This window comes from Hemicordylus capensis, chromosome 1 (genome assembly GCF_027244095.1).
Source record: "Hemicordylus capensis ecotype Gifberg chromosome 1, rHemCap1.1.pri, whole genome shotgun sequence".
In the NCBI taxonomy this organism is placed as follows: Eukaryota; Metazoa; Chordata; class Lepidosauria; order Squamata; family Cordylidae; genus Hemicordylus; species Hemicordylus capensis.
The window spans coordinates 439,129,806-439,149,567 of NC_069657.1; the positions used below are offsets into that span (position 1 = coordinate 439,129,806).

The 19,762-nt window shown below is 41.6% G+C and overlaps 1 protein-coding gene and 1 pseudogene across 27 annotated transcripts in view; both read right to left on the bottom strand.

Annotated features, from left to right (window-relative positions):
• The window catches only part of NRXN1 (neurexin 1), a 1,475,796-nt gene that overhangs the window by 943,375 nt on the left and 512,659 nt on the right, over window positions 1-19,762 (bottom strand). For 12 of the 27 annotated variants that reach the window (XM_053244465.1, XM_053244440.1, XM_053244415.1 and 9 more), the window contains 3 exons: window positions 17,588-17,889; window positions 13,028-13,072; window positions 11,868-12,029 (listed from right to left, as the gene is read on the bottom strand). In XM_053244465.1, coding sequence (XP_053100440.1) covers window positions 11,868-12,029; window positions 13,028-13,072; window positions 17,588-17,889 — 509 coding nt within the window. The remainder of the gene's footprint in view (window positions 1-11,867; window positions 12,030-13,027; window positions 13,073-17,587; window positions 17,890-19,762) is intronic. The other 15 variants (XM_053244491.1, XM_053244481.1, XM_053244472.1 and 12 more) reach the window with 2 other exon arrangements.
• Window positions 14,758-14,870, bottom strand: LOC128341351 (uncharacterized; annotated as a pseudogene).

Here is a 19,762-nt window from a genome sequence, read left to right on the forward strand (position 1 = left end):
AGTGAATCCACTCTAATTATCTACCAGAGAATCTACTCTCAGAACACCATGCTGCCCCCCCAAGTGGAGTTAGGGGGCTGCTGAAATCCCCATTATTTCCTATGGGGCGAAAGCTTAAAGACGTGCTAAATTCAAAAATTCTTTTAAAATCAACCCTTTGCCCAATGTCTTGGAAATTTGGGTGGTAGCTTCCACCCATTGGGCACAACAATACACCACACTCTTTTGCCCCCAGGACCCTCTTTCTATCCCAAATTGATTCGGCTTTGGAAAATTTGGGTACAAATTGAATCTGAGGTGATGGGGGGGGGGGAGATTCGGACCCAAAACAAATTGGAGGTGATTCAATTTGGGTACAAATCAAAATGGAAAAAATCAATTCGTGCACATCCTTACTGGGGAGACCTGAGTTCAAATCCCCATTCAGCCATGACTCTTATTAATTAATTAATTAATTAATTAATTAATTAGAAAAAGAGAGAAAGATATTCCCCTTAGGGGATGGAGCTGCTGTGGGAAGACCATCTGCATGTTTGCATGCAGAAGGGTGCAAGTTCCCTCCCTGGCATCTTCAAGATAGGGCTGAAAGAGACTCCTGCCTACAACCTTGGAGAAGCTGCTGCCAGTCTGTGTAGACAATACTGAGCTAGGTGGACCAATGGTGTGATTCAGTATAAGGCAGTTTCCTATGTTCCCAACTCCTCTGAAGCAGTGGCAGAGTTAAGGCTCCATTCTTCCTACTTCTCTGTGATGGATGGCAAACAAGGATATTCTTGAATGATGTTATCTAGAGGCATCCTGGACTGCTGCTGAGCCAATGGGAAGGCAGAAGGACATGGCGGCAGCATTAATGGCCACAGATTTTGCCCTTCCATTTTATGGTTACTATTTCTTAGTCTTGTGTGATATCCTTTCCAGAAAACCCATGACAGCAGAGAAAAGCTGTGACCATTAAATAAGGGATATTAAGTAAGGGATAAGTAAGTAAGTGACAGAGCAAGATATGAAGATTCATTTCTATTCCACTTCCCTGGCATAGGATTATACCTCAGTGGCTACTGCCCATAGCATCTCCTTCCCCACTGCAGGTTAAATCAGCCCATACAACTTGCTTATATGGTGGAACCAGCTACAGGCCCAGAGACATTTTGCATAAACTCACTGCCAGGCAAGATTTCAGCAGTCAGCCTGATTCTCATGCAAAGCTGATATTCTTTCCACTGTTGTTTCTGAGGCTCATACTAAGGATTTTTGGATCGTAAAGAAATTTACGATCAGAATTTAGAAATTTGGATCAGAATTTAGTGCAAACGTTATTGTACAGAACATCCACCTGCTTCCAGTAAACTCATGAAGCTGCCTTATACTGAATTAGACCATTGATCCCTCTAGTCCAGTCTTGTGTTAGTGTGTCTTTTTGGCAAGCACTCTCCACCCACCCACCCCCACTCCTGCTACCTACAGTCTACAATCCTTTTAGCAGCAGATAACAGGAACTGAACTTTGTAACCAACTTAAAGGAACTTAACTAACCAACTTATATGGACTTTGTACATATAAAGGATGTGGTCCTCTTCTGAGCTACCCTTCCTCTCCATAGATACAGATACAGATACATGTACACACAAATTTAAAAAGCTCTGGCCTTTGAATTATTTTAGTTTTAAATAAACATTATTACCCAGAATATTAAAATTATCTTTTTAAAATATATATATATACAATATAATTGTGTGTAACCTTGACTACTATAATCCTTTATTTCAAAGTTTATTTTTGCCCAATAAGGGAAATCTAGAGATTTGTAGCTGAAACTGATTACCATTTCAATCTATCTTCCAACCTACCTTTGGAACTGAAATAGCTCTGGTCATTCTAGTTGATGATCTATACGAAGAAGTGAATCCTGCTGGTTCTGCTGGACCTATCAGCAGCTTTTGATGCCATCATGTTTTGGCCATTGGCCGTAAATAAAGTATCTATCTATCTTGATGCCATCATGTGACTAGCAAGGACAGGGTTGTGGGGAATGTTTTACAGATAGGGCTGAGAGATATTCCTGCCTGCAACCTTGGAGAAGCCACTGCCAGTGTGTGTAGACAATACTGAGCTAAATAGACCAATGGTCTGACTCAGTATATGGCGGCTTCCTATGTCCCTGTGTAATGAGTATATAATCACATAGTATATTGCTCAACGACATTAGTCATTAACTGTTGTTGTATATTCATTGCTATTAAGCAAAACTTAACCACGTTATAAATAATGTTAGCTTTATGATCTGACAGGATAATTGAAAGTTATACTTCATATTATATATATGGTATATCCTTAATTAGCATTAAAATTAAAGTCTCTCACAGATCCCTATAAAAACTAAAATTTCATAAAACATGACCCACATCCTCTATGGCCTTTGCAACACATGAACAGTAGTGTCCAGAGTAAAGAACCTTACCATATCTACCATCTACAATAGCTGAAGGCAATACATCAAAATGGGCTAACACAAATGCTCTGCACAGTATGTCCAGCACTGGTGCTACCTTAGGACACCAGCTAGTGTTTTTAACATTTATATTGTTAGGCACTTTTAATTTCCTTTAGGAAAATAAATGTAGGATACAGGTCGACCTCATTATCCATGGGGGTTCCATTCCTGCAGATTACTGTGGGTAATGAAACCATGGATAATGAGTAAATTGAGTCTATGGAAACATGAGGATTAGGTTCCCAGACAAAAAACACACACCAAAAAACTCACCCAAGTGAGCCATATAAAGTGCCCTACGGTGCCCTGTGGGTCTCTTGACGTCCAGCAATGCCCCCCAAGTCCAAAACAGTGCCCCAAATCACAGATTTTTTTTTCTATTGGGCGGCTGAAATGAGCCACAAAATGGCTCTCATGGGTAAAAGTGATCTCCTTGCAACCAGAATTGACTTCCACAGTCACTTCTGGCCCTCTAGGAACTGTGGCTACATGGGTTTTAATCCTTTAATCAGGTTTCAATTAGACACTCGTGAACATGTGGATCTGCAGATACAGAATCTGCGTATAACAAGGTTCTATATACTTTTAAAAATACGTAAATTAAGAGAAAGATATTGACCTTTTCCAGGAGGGCATCTCCTCCTCCTCCCCCACCACCACTTGCTCATCATGCAACCGGAGCATTCCAGATTACAGTGGAGAGAGGTGATCCTTAGGCAGACTTCTTCACACATCCATGCCGGATGTAAATCTGATGCGCATGGGAAGGTGCCTCCAAGAACTGATGCCATCTGCCTACACTTCATGTTTAAATGTGATGTGAATTCATATGTTTATCCCCATCCACATACCGACACAATTAGACCCATAAAGATCTTCGTCAATAGAGTGACTAGAGTTTAACTAAGGTTATAAACAATTGAATGGGCCTACATTTGCATGGTAAAGGCACTGATTCTCTTCTGATCCCTCCCCTTTCAAAGAAAGTAATTGTCCTGTCTTGATACCATTATTCATTTTGCCTCCACCCTTGAAATGTCCTCTCTTCACTGTTATCTGGAATGGTGGCCCTGACAACAGTGTCACATTTGAAGTTCAGAACTTTTATCATTCACTAAACAAAATGAGCTGAAGGGGGCACCATCTTCCTTGGTTTGTCTTAACATTCCCAGATACCTTGCATAAATGTCTAATATTCTGTGGCCACCTTTGGACTTAATGGCAAACCGCGGGTCCAATAAACTGCAGTTTGCCCGTATTCCCCCAGCTCACATTAAAGACAATAATCCTATGCAGTCTGGGAGGCTTCAAAGGGGAAGTAACTCGCTTCCCAGGCTTCCTTCAATGCAGGAAGGACAGCTGTAGCAGACAATTGTGTTTGAAAGGGGGAGGAGCTTATTCCCCTTAACTGGTTTGTGCAAGCTGCACAAACAGGAAAACGCTCTGCAGGCAACAGACCCTCAGTTGGGTAAGTGGAACTCACTACAAACTGAGGGTTCATTCCAGTGTTTGGGGGCAAAATCAGAACCACGGCTGGGTCTGGGAACTGTGGTTCCATTCATTAGGACATCACGGGGGGGGCACAAACCTGGGGTGAATTTGCCTCAGGTTGTTAATAATAATGATAATGATAATGATAATGATAATGATAATGATAATAATAATAATAATAATAATAATAATAAAATTTGTATACCGCCCCAAACTTTCATCTCTGGGCAGCTTATTATTATTTATCAAATTTCTCACAGGTTCCCTGTGATGTCCGAAGGCAGCCTTAGAGTCAGAACTGGAGCAGGCCTTTCCCTGGGAATGGATCTGTCAAAACATCTTCTGTACCACTACTAAACTATGGCCTCTCCTCTATGATATGAATCAGGGCCATGACACTGGAGTTGATGGATTCCTCCTGCCATTTCCCCCCCGATCCAATTACCCTCACGTCTAATTGCTCATGGGGCAAACGTACACATACTTTTAGTTTACCTAGGAAAATAAACTTCATCCAATAATCTGAGGAATGCGGAGGGAAGTCAAACCAGTTTTGAGAAGACATGGCCAATTCCAGGGGAGGGCCCTGACTGTCAAAGCAATGAAAGGGGCCATGGCCACCTCTGGAGAATCATCCCAGCCCTGTATAGAGGGTGTCAGGAGAAGGCAGCAGCATTGGCACGAGTCTATGCCACCACTGCCACATTTTACCAGCAAGCCACCTTCCCATCTAAAAATGAGAACCTTGGGGGTTGTTCCCATTTGTGGATGGGAGGAGGTAGCAGCCTTGCTAATGAAATCTCTCAAGAATGGGATATCTAAGGGATTTCTGCCCTCATCCTGCTATACAGTCAATTTTTCAGTTACTATTATCAGTGGCCGACACCCAGATGAAGATCCTCAAGAGTTACCCTAAAGGCCACTTCATTGCAATAGGACTACCCAGGAATAATTTCATCTGGATGTCAGCCAACACCTTCAGTGGGAAGGCTTCCCCAACCTGCAGAGATCTCTATTGCCCAGCTGTGAGTATAAGGTGAAGGGATAAGTTTGTTTGCACTTCTGATGAGTTAATACAGGCACCATTAGGTGGAAGGAGCTCTCCGGTATATAGCTTCCATTGCACTAAATCTTTAATCATCACACATTGCAGAGTGATCCAAACAAGGGGAAAAATGAATTATGCATCCCTATCTTTCTTAGATGCAGACATAGCAGACAAGTCATCTTAAAAAATTTAAATTTCTAGTGATTGGAAGGAATAGTTCAAGTTGTGAAATAAAGTTGCCATGTTTCAGAGTGGCGGTTTTTCCTCTTTTCTCCCTCCCATAAATGAATCTCTCTCCCAACCTTAGATGGCTTTCTAAAGTACAAGAAAAGAAGCAAAGTACAATTATCTATCATTTCAGATAAGATTCTACTGGAAAATAGTCTCATTGGCCATATTATTTCTAGATGTGACCCTTGTTCACAAGAACAGTAATATCAAATAAAATGATGTATTTTCATTTGGAGAGGTAGAAGGAAAGGCAGACAGGTCTGAACATCCAGAGCAGTTCAAAAGAACTGATGTGAACAAATGATGTTACAGAACAGAAAACAGTCACGATTTCTGGGATGAAAGGAAACTAAGCTCAGAATACATTTCAAGAGAAAGAGAAGAGTGATGAGAAAGAGAGGGAATAACTGTAGACTAGAAGATTAAATTTAGAAGACAAATAGTTATTTACATGGTGATGGAAAACATCTGATGGAAATCAGTAAAGAAGGATAATCTTTCCATGGAATGTTAAGGCATCTTATTGAATTTAAGCTCCTGGAGAGAGGATTTTTGATATTACATTGTAGACGACATGAGGATCTAGATTTTAAAAATGATATTACATGTTATAGATCCATCTTTTTAAAACATTGCTAAGCTGGATCTGTTACAGAGAAAGAGCTGGATGACAGCTACAAGATAAATATTTATGAGAGGAATATTTCCATCCCTATCATCACTGGTATGTTGATGGAAGGGAATGGAGATTAGAATAATTTCAAAAGGATTTCAGTTCCAGTTTCATATTGCCAAATCCTACATTAGAGGTAGTATCTAAGAATAGCTGACATGCATTACTGTGGAGTAGTCCTATTAGAGTAACTCTTGAGTAGTACTGTTGAGTAACTTAGTCTGGATGTCAGCCTCTGAATGATGTTCATTTCCACTATCTCTGTCACTCCCAAGACACCAAAGAAAAATCTAAAAGTGGTGGTCAAATGATATACAGTATTTAGCACTAGCCCCATGGGGAAATCTTAAGGAAGATCCTAAGACCATTTAAGCTGGAGAGGACCTACACCATAGACCAAGACTGACTAGCAAAACGTATACTGGTGAAACTACTTAGTGGATGTATCCCAAGAAGTGGGGCTCTAAAAATGATTACATACTGGTAGTGGATCTTCTTTAGAAATACTAGTACAGTTGTCTTCAAACTCTTCAAGATTTACTAGCAAAATCTATCCCAATTAGCTCAGTAGGACTCACTAGCAGCCAGTGTGAGATTACCCATTAAGAAAAGGAGGAAAGAAAGCTGAACGATACAAGGAGACGTATAGTTTTGGACATGGGATTTATCAACAGAGGCAGCATCATATCAATGATAGTTTGCTTCATTTCATTTATAGCACTGTCTTATCCTCTGAGGCAGAGGTTCCCAACCTTTGGCTCCCAGGTGCTGTTGGACTACAATTCCCATCATTACCAGCCATTCAACCGTTATGGCTAAGGATTATGGAAACTGTAGTCCAACAGCATCTGGGGATCCAAGGTTGAGAATGCCTGATCTGTGGTCTGACCTGTGGTATAAATATCACAATACAAACGACCAGCAAAGGACCAGTAAACGGAAGTACTTTTTCACACAACGCATAATCAACTTGTGGAATTATCTGCCACGAGATGTGGTGACAGCCAACAACCTGGAAGGCTTTAAGAGGGGTTTGGATAACTTCATTGAGGAGAGGTCTATTGACGGCTACTAGTCAGAGGGCTGTAGGCCACCTCCAGCCTCGAAGGCGGGGTGCCTCTGGGTACCAGTTGCAGGGGAGTAACATCAGGATAGAGGGCATGGCCTCAACTGTTGCCTGTGGCTTCCAGAATCATCTGGTGGGCCACTGTGAGAAACGGGATGCTGGGCCTTGGGCCTGATCCAGCAGGGCTGTTCTTATGTTCTTATGTTATGTAATGCAGTGGTTGAAGGGGAGAGAGATGGCGTGGGGTGCCATCCTACTTCTTTTTAGATTTTCAGGTAGACCTAAAACCAGCCCACTTCTTTTCAATGGATCTAAATTAATTTGGCCTAATTTCAGAAGAAACCATCCCATGTCCTTCTTTCTTCCACTTTAAAGACCACCATCGTTGCAATACTATGGCCAATAATTAATGCTTAGTCATATGTATGTTTTGGGCAGCAGCTAACTCGCAGGTAAAATAATAAAACTACTAAAGCAACTATCAGAAAATTGCCACCAATTGGATGCATACACATGCTTCCAGTAGGAATGTGCATGAATGGCTTATTCAGCCACAGGCAGGACAGGGTTTGGTTCCTTTAAAAAGCAGGTAAGCAGGACCGTACCTGCTTCTCCACCACCCTACCACTTTTCCGGGTGCGGCATTTGCTCTTCAGAAGGCCACACATGGCTGCAGCCCTGTTCCCAGCAGCCTGCGCAGTGTCGGCATGCAAGCCAGTTTGGCGCTTCCCTAAGGAGGTGCTGAACCGGTTTGGGCACATCTCTAACTTCCAGATCAGTAGCTGTGCCTTAAGAAGCAGGTCTCTAAAAGTGGTTACATACTAGTGGTAGATCTTTATAATTGTTTGGAAATCCAACTACTCAATGCCATAAGCTCTGTTCACATATAATGGTCAACTGCATGAACACACATTGTATACAGCATACTATGATGATTAATCTGTACATGTGAATGAAGCGCTTCGCACGTTATACTCGGCGTGTGCGCAGTGGTGCATACACCTATACTCGGCACTTTTGAAAGGTCCAGCCCCTGTGTTGACTTTAAAAAGGAATGCAAGTACCATCACCCACATGAAAATTGTATACAAATATACAGACATCTGTACATGTCTATGTGTGAACAGCCCTACAGTCCTCAAATATCCAGACTGGGGATCTGCCTTAGTTTTCAACATTAATCCTAGTCCCCCTGCCCCACATATAAGAACATAGAAAGCTATCTTATGCCAAGTCAGACAGACCATTAGTTTATCTAGCTCAAAGCTCAGTATTGTCTACACCAGGCCTGCTCAACTTAGGCCCCCCAGCTGTTTTTGGACGACAACTCCCATAATTCCCAGCCACTGTAGCCAATAGCCAGGGATTATGGGAGTTGTAGGCCAACATCTGCAGGAGGGCCGAAGTTGAGCAGGCCTGGTCTACACAGACTGGCAGCAGCTCTCCAAGGTTTCAGGCAGGAGCATGCCAGGGATTGAACCTGGGACCTTCTGCATGCAGGCAAGTGGATTCTCTTCCACTGAGCTATGGCCCCATCCCCTGGGGGAATATTTTAGAGCACTCACACGTGGTCACCCATCCAGATGCAAGCCAATGCAAACCCTGATTAGCAAAGGGGACAATTCAAGCTTGCGATCACAAGACTGGCTTGTTTCTCCTTCTCACTTTCCCTCTTTCTCCTTCTCCCACATGGGGCCAGAGTGACACAGGCGACCTACTTTTGGGTTCCAACCCACTAATCAAAGACCAATGACTTTAGGCACTTCTGATTTTATTTACCCCCGATGTTGAACATGTCCTCCCTTAAAGACTCCACAGTGCTCCATTTTTATGATCTAATCTTTTCAATTACTGCTGTGGGACTGTACTCATGAAGAGATGGAATTAACTTCAACTAGGTAAAGAAAATACACATTATGCGTGTTTTCACTGAAAATAAGATAACAGGGGTTCTAACTCAGTTAAGAGCCTATGGGTCTATGAAAAGAAGTATTATGTCTCATATCTTCATGATAACTCTAATTTTATAATTATGTTCTATGTTGTTTATTTCCCAGATAGTTCACTGAAAGATACACATACATACCACAATCCTCCCCAAAGCAACTGTAATATTAGAACAGAAAATCACAGATGCAGAATACTGGTTGAGAGAGGGAAGATTGCTTCCATTTCTTTTTCAGAGCACTTTTTGATGTTCTGGAAATTCTAATCCAAACTCCACAAAAGAACTTTAACTTGTCTCCATTCCAACTTGTTGCATACCTCCTTTCTGACAATGCAATGGAAAGGCTCCTCAAGGGAACAGAATGGCTTTTAAAGGAAAATCTTAGGTAAAATCCAGCCCCTCTCTTAAACATTTTGGCTGACATGACCTGCCACTGTGGGCATCTAAACCACATGGCTGCACTGCTGTGCAGAAGGGTTGTTTTACTCCTACATATTGTCGTGTGATTGCATGTTGTGACACAACTTACATTATTCCTAAAACAAGTTGCATGGCAATGTGTGATTGCGCTATCATAGTGGTCGTGTATGTATGGGGGTGCTTTAGATGCCTTATTTATATAGGCCTAAAATATTATTTTCAAAAAGGACTCTTCTATAAATCAGAGTCCTCAATAAAATCAATTACCGTAGATAATGACCCAAAGCCTATAAATTACATTGGAGGGTTAAACTTAATGATTGATCCAATATAAATCCATATGCTTTACTTAACTGGTCTGTGAACGAGATGGTAAGCCTATTTAATATAGGTTTTTCTTCTGAGCTTTTAAGAAAAGAATCACCTGCGTAGGAAAATTCCCATGTCATTTATTTGCAATGCAGGAAGCACCCCCAAGAGTTGATAAGATACACACCCAGTCCCAGATCTCCTATGTGCCTGTGAAGATTCTCCTACTGATACTATTGGAAGGGGCAGTTCCAGAAATACATAGAAATAAAGAGTTGGAGTGGGCTGGGCTGTGCCTGCCAACTAATCCAATCCCCTGTAATGCAGAAAATCTAGGTAGAGAAGAGATGGCTGTTCATCCTTTGCCTGAAGGCCTCCAGGGGGAGCCCACCTGTCTTTGGGTAACTGGTTCCATTGCCAAACTGTTCTTATTGTTAAGAAGTTTCTCCTAATGTTCAATGGAAATCTACCATCCTGTAACTAAAGCCTAATAGATCTAGCCCTGTCTTCTGAGGAAGCAGAGAATACACATTTGCCCTCTTCTCACCCTTACTCCACATTCTTATACTAGCAAGAATTATACTGGGCTGCCAACAATCATATGTGCAAGGAATGGAGCAGCAGAGAAGCAACCTGCTTAGAGAGCAGGAGGCTGTTGGTTAGAATCCCTGCTGGTGTGTTTCCCAGAATATGGGAAACTCCTATACCAGGCAGCAGCGACAGAGGAAGGTGCTGAAAGGCATCATCTCATACTGCATGGGGGAAGGCAATGGTAAACCACTCCTGTATTCTACAAAGAAAACCACATAGCTCTGTGGTCGCCAGGAGTCAACACTGACTCGATGGTACAACCAACCAACCACCAACTTTATTCCATCCAGTCATAGATGTCTTCCACAAAAAGTGAAGCATCTGCATTATGACTCTATGGATGTGAAAGCTGGACTTTGAAGGAGCAAGACAGAAAAAGTATCAAAGCTTTTGAACTTTGGTACTGCAGAAGACTTTTGAGGATACCATGGACAGCCAGGAAAACAAACAAATGGATCATAGAACAAATCAATTCAGAATTTTCACACAAGGCACAAATGACCAGGCTCAAACTATCATACTTTGGACACATTATGCGAAAACCCAGCTCCTTTGAGAAGTCCATAATGCCGGGAAAAGGTGAAGTAAAGAGAAGAAGAGGAAGACCAGCAGCAAGGTGGATAGACTCAATCACGACAACAATAACAATAAATGTACCACTGAGAGACCTTAAAGGCCAAGCTGAAGACAGATCAACCTGGAGATAATCTATCTATGTGGTCACTAAGAGTCAACAACAACTTGATAGCACTTAATCAATCAATCAAAAGTGTGGCATAATTAAACTTATAATTCCAGCTCAGTAATTTAAAAGTGCGGTAAACTTTCCTCACACTCTAAATAGTCATTCCCTCAGCCTGATAGTCAGACTTAGCTCTCTCTGAGGTAAAATGTGTAACAGGTGGGAACTAAAATGACAGAATGCTACTCCATACCAAACCCGCCCCCTCACTGCACATAAAAAACTAGTTTGTCACAGAGGAAGCTATAGCAAAGCCTAGCAAAGTCTCTCTCTCTGGTATATGATTTTCTATGGGAAGGAATTGCATTCAGCCTTAAAAGTATCTCTCTCCATAGTGGTTAGGAAAGACAGATTTACCACTTCAGTGAGAACTAGGCCTCAGTCACAACTTGCTACCCCCCAAAAAATTAACTCTGCACGTCCTTCAAATCCTGCTGTAATATCAAAAAGCACCTAGAGATCCTAAGAGATTTCAACAAGCGGATAGTTACAATAACAATAACAAATCTTTGTGTGTGTGTTGTATTGTTAGAACCAGCAGAATCTGTTTGTTGGAGGCATTTAAACAGGACAATCAGACATACAACAGACCAGTCATGAACGTTTTAGAGATGGGCAGAGGAAATGGCATTGGGGGGGATAGAACAAATTTGACGCACGTTCACAAGAGAGTTTGATCTCATGGGATCTTGTATTTCAAAACTTATTTTCCTGTGGCTGAAGGAGTTGCTCTAGTTATTGAAATTGCAAAAAAGAAAAAAGATCTGTAAAGCCACATGGAGGTTATTTAAATCTTTGGAATGGCCTTTGCCGATCTCTAGGGTTCATGATGGGATGGTATAGATGGCATTATTTACCTCTTTCAGACAGCCCATAAAGTTGTTACTGACTGGTGACCCTGGCAAGTCCGCCGTGCTAGGACTGCCTCCAACATAGAAAAAGTCGTCGGAGCCCAACATGGTGTAGTCTTCTTGAGTGTAGCCCGTCGTAGTCAGAATTCCATCCACTGATATTGTCACCTAGATAACAAAGCACAGGGAAAGGACACGCTATACTCAGACCTACATACCGCTGTCCTGGGATATGCCTGGTTTTTATTTTTATTTTTTGAGACCTAAGGCGGAGCCCATTTTCATGTCTGTTTGAGGTTTAGTCTTGGATTCTAGTCAGCTATCCCTAGGAGCTCTAACTAGTTAAAAGAGTTGTCTTATTATTGAGCTAGTGTCAGCAGTCCCTATTTGCAACTCAAAAGGTTAATTAGCAGACACAAAAATGGTGTTAGTAGAATGCTTCCCTAGGTTAGTTTAGCTGGTGTTACATATTAGTAAGTTCAGTAACGTCTGTCATTGACTAATAAAAAAACGTGCACCTTGGAAACAGAAAAAAAGCACAAGCATTCTGCCAGCAGCACCATCACTGTTTGCACCATATATACAGCAGCGATTGTCCATGCAAGAGCCTAACTTCCATGCCAAAGCAGGGAAAGAAAAGAAAACCCAGCAACTAACACAAACAAGTGGCAGCAGCATCAGCAGCACACTCTGATGTGCGCATGCAAGAAAGCAAGTCTCAGAGAAGGAGAAGAAGGGAAGAGAAAGGAATGGAGAAAACCAAACGGCTTGTGGATGAAGTAACGATGGGTGGGTGTGGCATTTCCGTCATTCCGATCCGTGCCCGCATGCCATGCATTATGAATGGTTAGAAGGCCGGCTAGGCCGACGGCACGTGAGGCCAGCTTAGTCCCTTGTTAGTTAACCACAGCTTTTGATGCAAAATGTTAACGATGCCCCTCTACATGTGAGTTCAAAAAAAAGAGAGAGAGAGAAAGAAAGAATTGGACAGGAACAGATAAAGAAAAAGAAAAAAAGGAGGTCAACAACGGATGAAAAGGAAGTTAAAAAAGTAAGCAGAAGAGTACCAACCGCAGTTCCTCTTTTGTTAATGATGTCTACAGTTAAAAGAAAGAAAGGAAACACACGGCAAACCCAAAATAAGAAACAATTAGAATGATATCTACCGAACAATGTAGTTTGTTTACCATAGCGTGTCCAATGCCTGAGTGCTTTGTGGAGAAGGGGGGAGAAAGGAAATTAAAAACTTGTGAACAGAATAACGATCGTTTACTTAAAAAATATGATGGTCACTACCAATGTTAGTACATTATTTTGGTTCAGGTAACGGTTAGTAGAATGAAACATTCCATGAATGACATGTTAGTTATTAAGCATGTTAGTAACACAGAAAAAAGGGCAAAATAATTTTACAAGGAAAAATAAAAAAGCAGACTAACAGATACGCCTCCACAGAGGTAACAGCAGTTGTATTTTCCTGCAAATATATTTATATAGAGATTGATATAGATATATATTGTTGAACTTATTTCAGCTCTTCATCGGACAGAAACAGACATACGACCACATTCCTTTCGTCCTCCTCCAACTGAATGCTTCTGACAGACATTCAAAATGACTCTTGGGGTTGGAATGCCTAAAGCTCATCAGCTGACCACTGCTTCTCCTGCTCCCCAGCCCTCCCCAGACTTATGCCCCGGCAAATCAGTAGGAATCCCCTAGTACTCAGTTTTTTTTTCCTCAGCACACAAGGACTCCTTCTCAACTCCAAAACTTCTTTCGGTCATATTGATGGACTTTAGGATCACAGTTTACTGCAATGAAACAAAGCAAATATCCTGACACATAACAATGAGTAGAATGGATTTCTGCAGCTGCCTCACTGGTCATGCACCTGCTAGAATGTCTACAAGTGACACCTCTCACTCCCATCCCCCAGTTTTTATTCTGTTGGATTTTAAACAGGTTTGGATGAGCAAAGGCAAATCTAGAAAGTGGGCCACTTGTTGCCTTATTCGGTCTCCCTCTCTATGCAAGTCAGTAGTGCAGTTCATCCCCTCTTAGGACAAACTATATGTTAAATATCTCATTAGTTTTATGCTTGGTTTTATGTTTCCTAAATAAATATGTGGGGCAGTCAGGATCAAGACTGCAACAGGAGGATTTAACCCTTTGCCTCAGGGCACTCCCAATCTGGATGGGACCCCCAGAGCTACTATTTCCCCATATCTGGGTTGTGACCATCACAGGGGCAAGTAGTTATGTCTGTTCTCTCTCACAATTCAGTCCTCACTCCCCCTGCCCGCAACCTGCAACAAATGGTATTTAGGAAACAAAAATACATGGGAAGGGTCAATTCAGTGTTTAATGTATAATGTATAATGTATAGTTTAGCCCTAAATCCAGGTCCAACCAGTGCTCATGCACACACAGGGCCAGATTTTGGTGACCTTGGCTTCTCCCGGAAGTGCTCTGGGTCACCCAAGAATATATCCCTAAGGGCTGCATATATACCCTCAGAGATATATGTTTCCATGGCATAGAGAACATTCAGGGGAAGGGGAGATTGTTGAAACCCAGCCCCCCCATCCCGCATGAGTGGTTAAGCTGAGTTTCTAGAAGCACCAGTACTTCTCCTGTAGCACTGACACTTGTTAGTCTGGATTCTTGAGTCAGCCACTTTGTATAATATTTTGCATTGTGCAAATATGTGAAGGGTGGCTGCGCATATTTTAGTGAAACCAGGAGAGAGGAAGCGCAAATCAGTTCTGGTTCCTCTTATTGCATTTGGACCAACCTGCATTTTGCATCAGCTCTTCAAGGCCTTGGTAGAGGCTTTCCCCATCACCAGCTTCCTGAAGATGCCAAGGATTCAACATGAGACCTTCTGCATGCAAAGTATGTGCTCTACGAAAAGCTTCACAAATTTGCATCCCGTCCTTGGGCAGGGAGCCACACTAATCTTTTCTGTATCCTTCCAAGTTTTGCATATGTGACGCCAAATGTAACATAGCAGCATTACTATGCAAGCATTACCCAGTCAGTGAATATAAGCCTTTCCACCAACTCTGAATGGTGTAAAAAAATCCACAGAGGGGGCTGCAACCATGCTGTGTGAGCTATCTGTAAACTGAAGGGACTGAGTTAGGCTAAGAACCATGATTTTCCCAAGACAATGCAGTGAACTTCATGGCCAAGAGGATATGTGAACTGGCTATGATATTTGGACATTGATGGGCACATTCATATCCTCTCGCAGTCACAGATTCAACAGATCTGCAGATCTCTTTTGGTAAACCTGGGTTATTAATAAAGGAGTCTGCAGGTTGGCTAGGAACGTGGATAGATAACTAAGAGGTCACCAAGATTTTTTTTAATCTGCAATCAAGCTGTTCTCTAAAAACAAATCAAGTATATTCAAATTATCATGTTAAAATGAATGATTTAGGGTGCCATGCTCTCATCATTTATGCCTGGGTACTCTCTCATCGATTTCAGTGGGGTTGCTGAATGCATTAATAACTATGCGTAACATTTCAGCCTTAGGGCATTCCACATTGCTATGCACTTTGCAATGCTATTTATAGCCAATTATTGTCTACATGTTGCATGTACGAGATTTGTTGGATTTAAATCCACTGACTGCGACATCCTGAAGCACAACTGAGCTTAGATGGTATGGCAGTTCTAATGCATTGAAGTCTAATGTGTTTTTGAGGGATGCAGCCTTCAGCAGAGGCAGATGGGGTGGTCTGGAAACTTCATAGGTTTATTTTCAGTATATGACACATCCTCAATGTGACTGGCTATCATTCTTTTTTTAAAAAAAATACTCATGAGGTGACAATTTGTTAATTACTTCCATTTAATTTTGTTTTGGAGGCACTCCAATTCATTAAAATAGCAAAGTAGTGTGCTATTACTATTAGTCTGTTTTAGTCTGTGTCTAAACATAAGAGGAAATATACTATATGAGTGGCTATATATGCTAACTGGGCAAAGGGGCACCTTTTGAAGTGTTGGCTTTCTTATATCAACAGGGGAGAATGACTGTCCCTTTTCAATCCATCATAGTGTCCCTTCCAGTGGCTGTTGCTGGTGTCTCCCTTGTGTTTCTTTGTAGTTTGTGAGTGCGTTTAGTGATAGGGAACCAACTTTTTCCCCCCTATATGCAAACCGCTCTGAGAACTTGTTTGCTGGAAAACACTATAAAAATATTATTATTTATTTACACAGTCAGACAGGTGTTATTGACTAGTTGGTTTTTATCCAGACATCGAGTCTTTCCCAAGCACCTGGGATGGCTGAATTTTATTGTCAATGTTGCGGTTGTTATAGATATCGTCGCAGAATCTAGGCTGTTCCCAGTAAAGCTGCTTTTTGTAATTGGCTGATGGTGATTTCTGTGGCCCCTATGGTGTTGAGGTGCTCTTCAAGTTGTTTTGGAATTGCACCTAGGGTGCCAATTACCACTGGGATTATTTTGGTCTTTTTCTGCCACAGCCATTCAATTTCAGTTTGTAGATCTTTGTATTTTGTGATTTTTCTATTTCTTTTTCTTCTATTCTGCTATCCCCTGGTATTGCTATGTCGATTACTTTAACTTGTTTTTCTTTCTTCTCGACTACAGTTATATCTGGTGTCGAGAAGAAAGAAAAACAAGTCAAAATCATCATCATCATCATCATCATCATCATTAAAAATGTATCTGTTTAATAATATGTAAGATTAGCTCTTTAACATTTGAACAATTTCCGGCAGGCACACTGTGTGATACATGGATGCCCATGCACACATCCCAAGGGCGAGCTGGGGGAAGATCCTATGCTCATGCATCTGTGCCCATGGGGGCATGAATGTGTTAATTTTTATATTAATGCTATTAAAAATTGGCTGACATTCAGAGCAAGGATGCACCAGTCCAGCAAGAGGGCAGCCTAACAGAACTTCTAAACTAGATGCATGGGCGCAGAAGGGAAGCAGCAATTGTTGATGCCTTTCCCTGCCCCAGGAAGCCCTTGGTGCCACCCCAAATATGTCCTTGAGGGCTGAGCAGCCCCCGTGGAATTATTTTCAGGTGGCATAGAGGGCTTCCTTGGGAAGAAGAGGGCTTCACATATTGCTGAGCACTGGTGCACCTAGTTAGGGAGTGTTATTAGCCTGCTTCTCTCAGTGCACCGTGGCATTCTTGCTCTATATGTCAGTCAGTATAAATGATCTATTTATTTTGTATTTATTTGCATCATTAATTTATTTTCCACCTTCGTCACTCATTTTAGGGTTTATTAAAATAAATACATAGATCCCAACATATTAAAAATCTCCCAACACCCTTTGGGTGAGTAGGTTTCCCTAAGGAAAGACTGGATACTTCCCTAAGAAAGGATTGGATGTGCAGATGTGTGGTTATATATATATATATATATATATATATATATATATATATATATATATATATGATTCTATCTAGATATAGAGTGTGTGTGTGTGTTTGTGTGATGCTATGGTTGTTCAAAAAAGAACCCTGGCTCACCACTACTTTCTAGCTGTGCCTGTGCTCATGTGTGATAGGGATGACCCACTTCTTGGTAACATAATGAACTCTACATTTATTTCAAAGGTCTGCTAAACACTCAATGGCATGTTGTTCTAACTTGCAATATCACCAAACACTTAGCTGTGGCGGAAGCAAAGTCAGTTATTTGCTGTATCCATTGTACTGTTACCTGACGCAGATTCCTGGTTACTTTCACATCATGCCAGGCATTGTCATTAAATTTCCCATTCACAGGTTCCACCAGCGCTTCAAAGGCCCCTGAGCCCAAATTAATAACCAAGGAGACAGCTCCATTTTTCAGGGCAAGGTTGACATAATCGGCTGATTTTCCGGTGTGAAGCATTAGTCCATTCCTCTGAAGGGTTTTGAATGATAGGGTTATTTCGTCACTGCTGCTCTGGATAGGATTCTGGGACAAGTCGTAGCAGAAATACTCTGATCCTTTGAATGTTGCGATGTACTCTTCTTTTCCTAAGAAATAAAGTAAGGGGGGAGAGGGGGGATGAGGGAGGGAGGGAGGGAGAGAGAGAGAACTGAATCATTGGAAATCAAAATCATTTTTAAACAAAAATGTTCAGGCACAAAATATGTAATCTTATTATGTTTGATGAGCACTGCTCTTAAGTTTAATGAATGTACTGGTCACCTACTACAAATGCCTTACTGCAGTCTAAGAGGAGACCTGTTTGTGTGTTCCATGTAGGTGCACCATGCAAGCACCACATATAATATCTGGTGCAGAACACTTACTGATATCCTAAGCAGATATCCTAAGCATATTTCTGTAAATCAAGTTCCTAGTGCTCACAAAATGACTTCCCCTGTTCCATCCCTCTGTTTCACTATGTCCTGTCCTATACTCTTTCTGAATTCCACTAAGATAATTTCTAAATTTATTTTAGAATTAGAGCATGCACTTTGCTAAAGCTTGCACCATTGTTGCCAGCAAGCCATATTTTGGGGTAACACAGAGAGCACCCCTACCCAAATATCTCAACTGCACTGGATCATGGGCTTATGATCCTAGACCCCACTTTACTCTGCCTAGTCAAAAGAACTTGATTCTTGGCTCAAAGTGGGTCGATAGGCACAGGTTATGCTGGCAGTGTGCCTTCAGGTCTAAGCTATCAGGACAGACCGAAACCAGGACGTGCCCGTGTCTCACTGATGAGGGACGGTAGGCTATTCAGACTCTACTTCAAAGACAACTCATTGATGGGAGAGATCTCCTCAGCTAAAAGATACAATACTTTTGTAAGTAACACAGATAAAGTGGCACATTTTCCAAACTAATCATGAATTAACAAGTTGGCTGTCAAGGATTCAGTGGAGAGGCTCATAAAAACTATAGATGTGAAATATTTTTACACTGGTTTTACACCGGTTTACACTCTATTCACCACGTACATAACATTTACATAGCTTACTCATGCCTTTATTGGGCAGGCTACCCACAGAGCGAATATGTTTGAAGGGCAATAGATTTATTTGTCTTTCATGAAATCTTCCACCCTCTGGGTAAGCAGAATGGCTTGGAAACTGCCTCAGGGCATGCTTCAAGGTATATCCACCTCTAGCCAAAGCACAGGCCTAGGAATCTGCTTGGATCACTGTCCTATGGACTCTCATACATGAGAGTTGTAGCCCTTTGCTCCTCACTCCTTTTCTTTGTTTTCCTGCCTGGTCCCCAAGAGGAAGCCTCCCTGTCAATGTGCAACGAGCGAACCAAAATACCTGGGAAGGATAGGCAAACTAACCTCTTGCCTTTCTAAGACTCCTTGCTGCTTCTCTGCTTCCCTCTCCACCTCCTAAGCACTTTTCATGGCAAGCCTGAAGCCAGGCTCTGGTCTAAGAGCCTTAACCAACCTGATTTACTCATAATTAAATCAAATAAATGAATGATAATTATACCTTTAGCTAAATTATTTCCAGTGAGACACATGGCTATAATATTAGCCAAGGTTGATTGCACTGCCTAACTAAACATTTGCCTTCTGTACCCCCATTATATCCTTAATAAAGCCTTTGAATTGTATTCCTGTCTCCTTGTTTTTCCAATACACCAAAACTTGCTCAAATTGATACTGGAACGAAACTGCTCCCCAAGCCAACCTAATTTCCCCAAGACCAGCCAAAAGCATAGTTGAGGTGTCTAGCCAGTATCTTGAGGCAGTTCAGGTAACACCGTTTTACCCTATCAAATTCCACCACCACCCAGCTCAATGTTGCTAATAACCTAGCTGGGATAAAAGATGGCTCCACTAGAGTTGCCTAGCCTTGTTTCCCATCAGGCAGAATAGCAGCTTTGGGAGGGCATTTGAAATGAGGAAAAAGTACCAAAGGA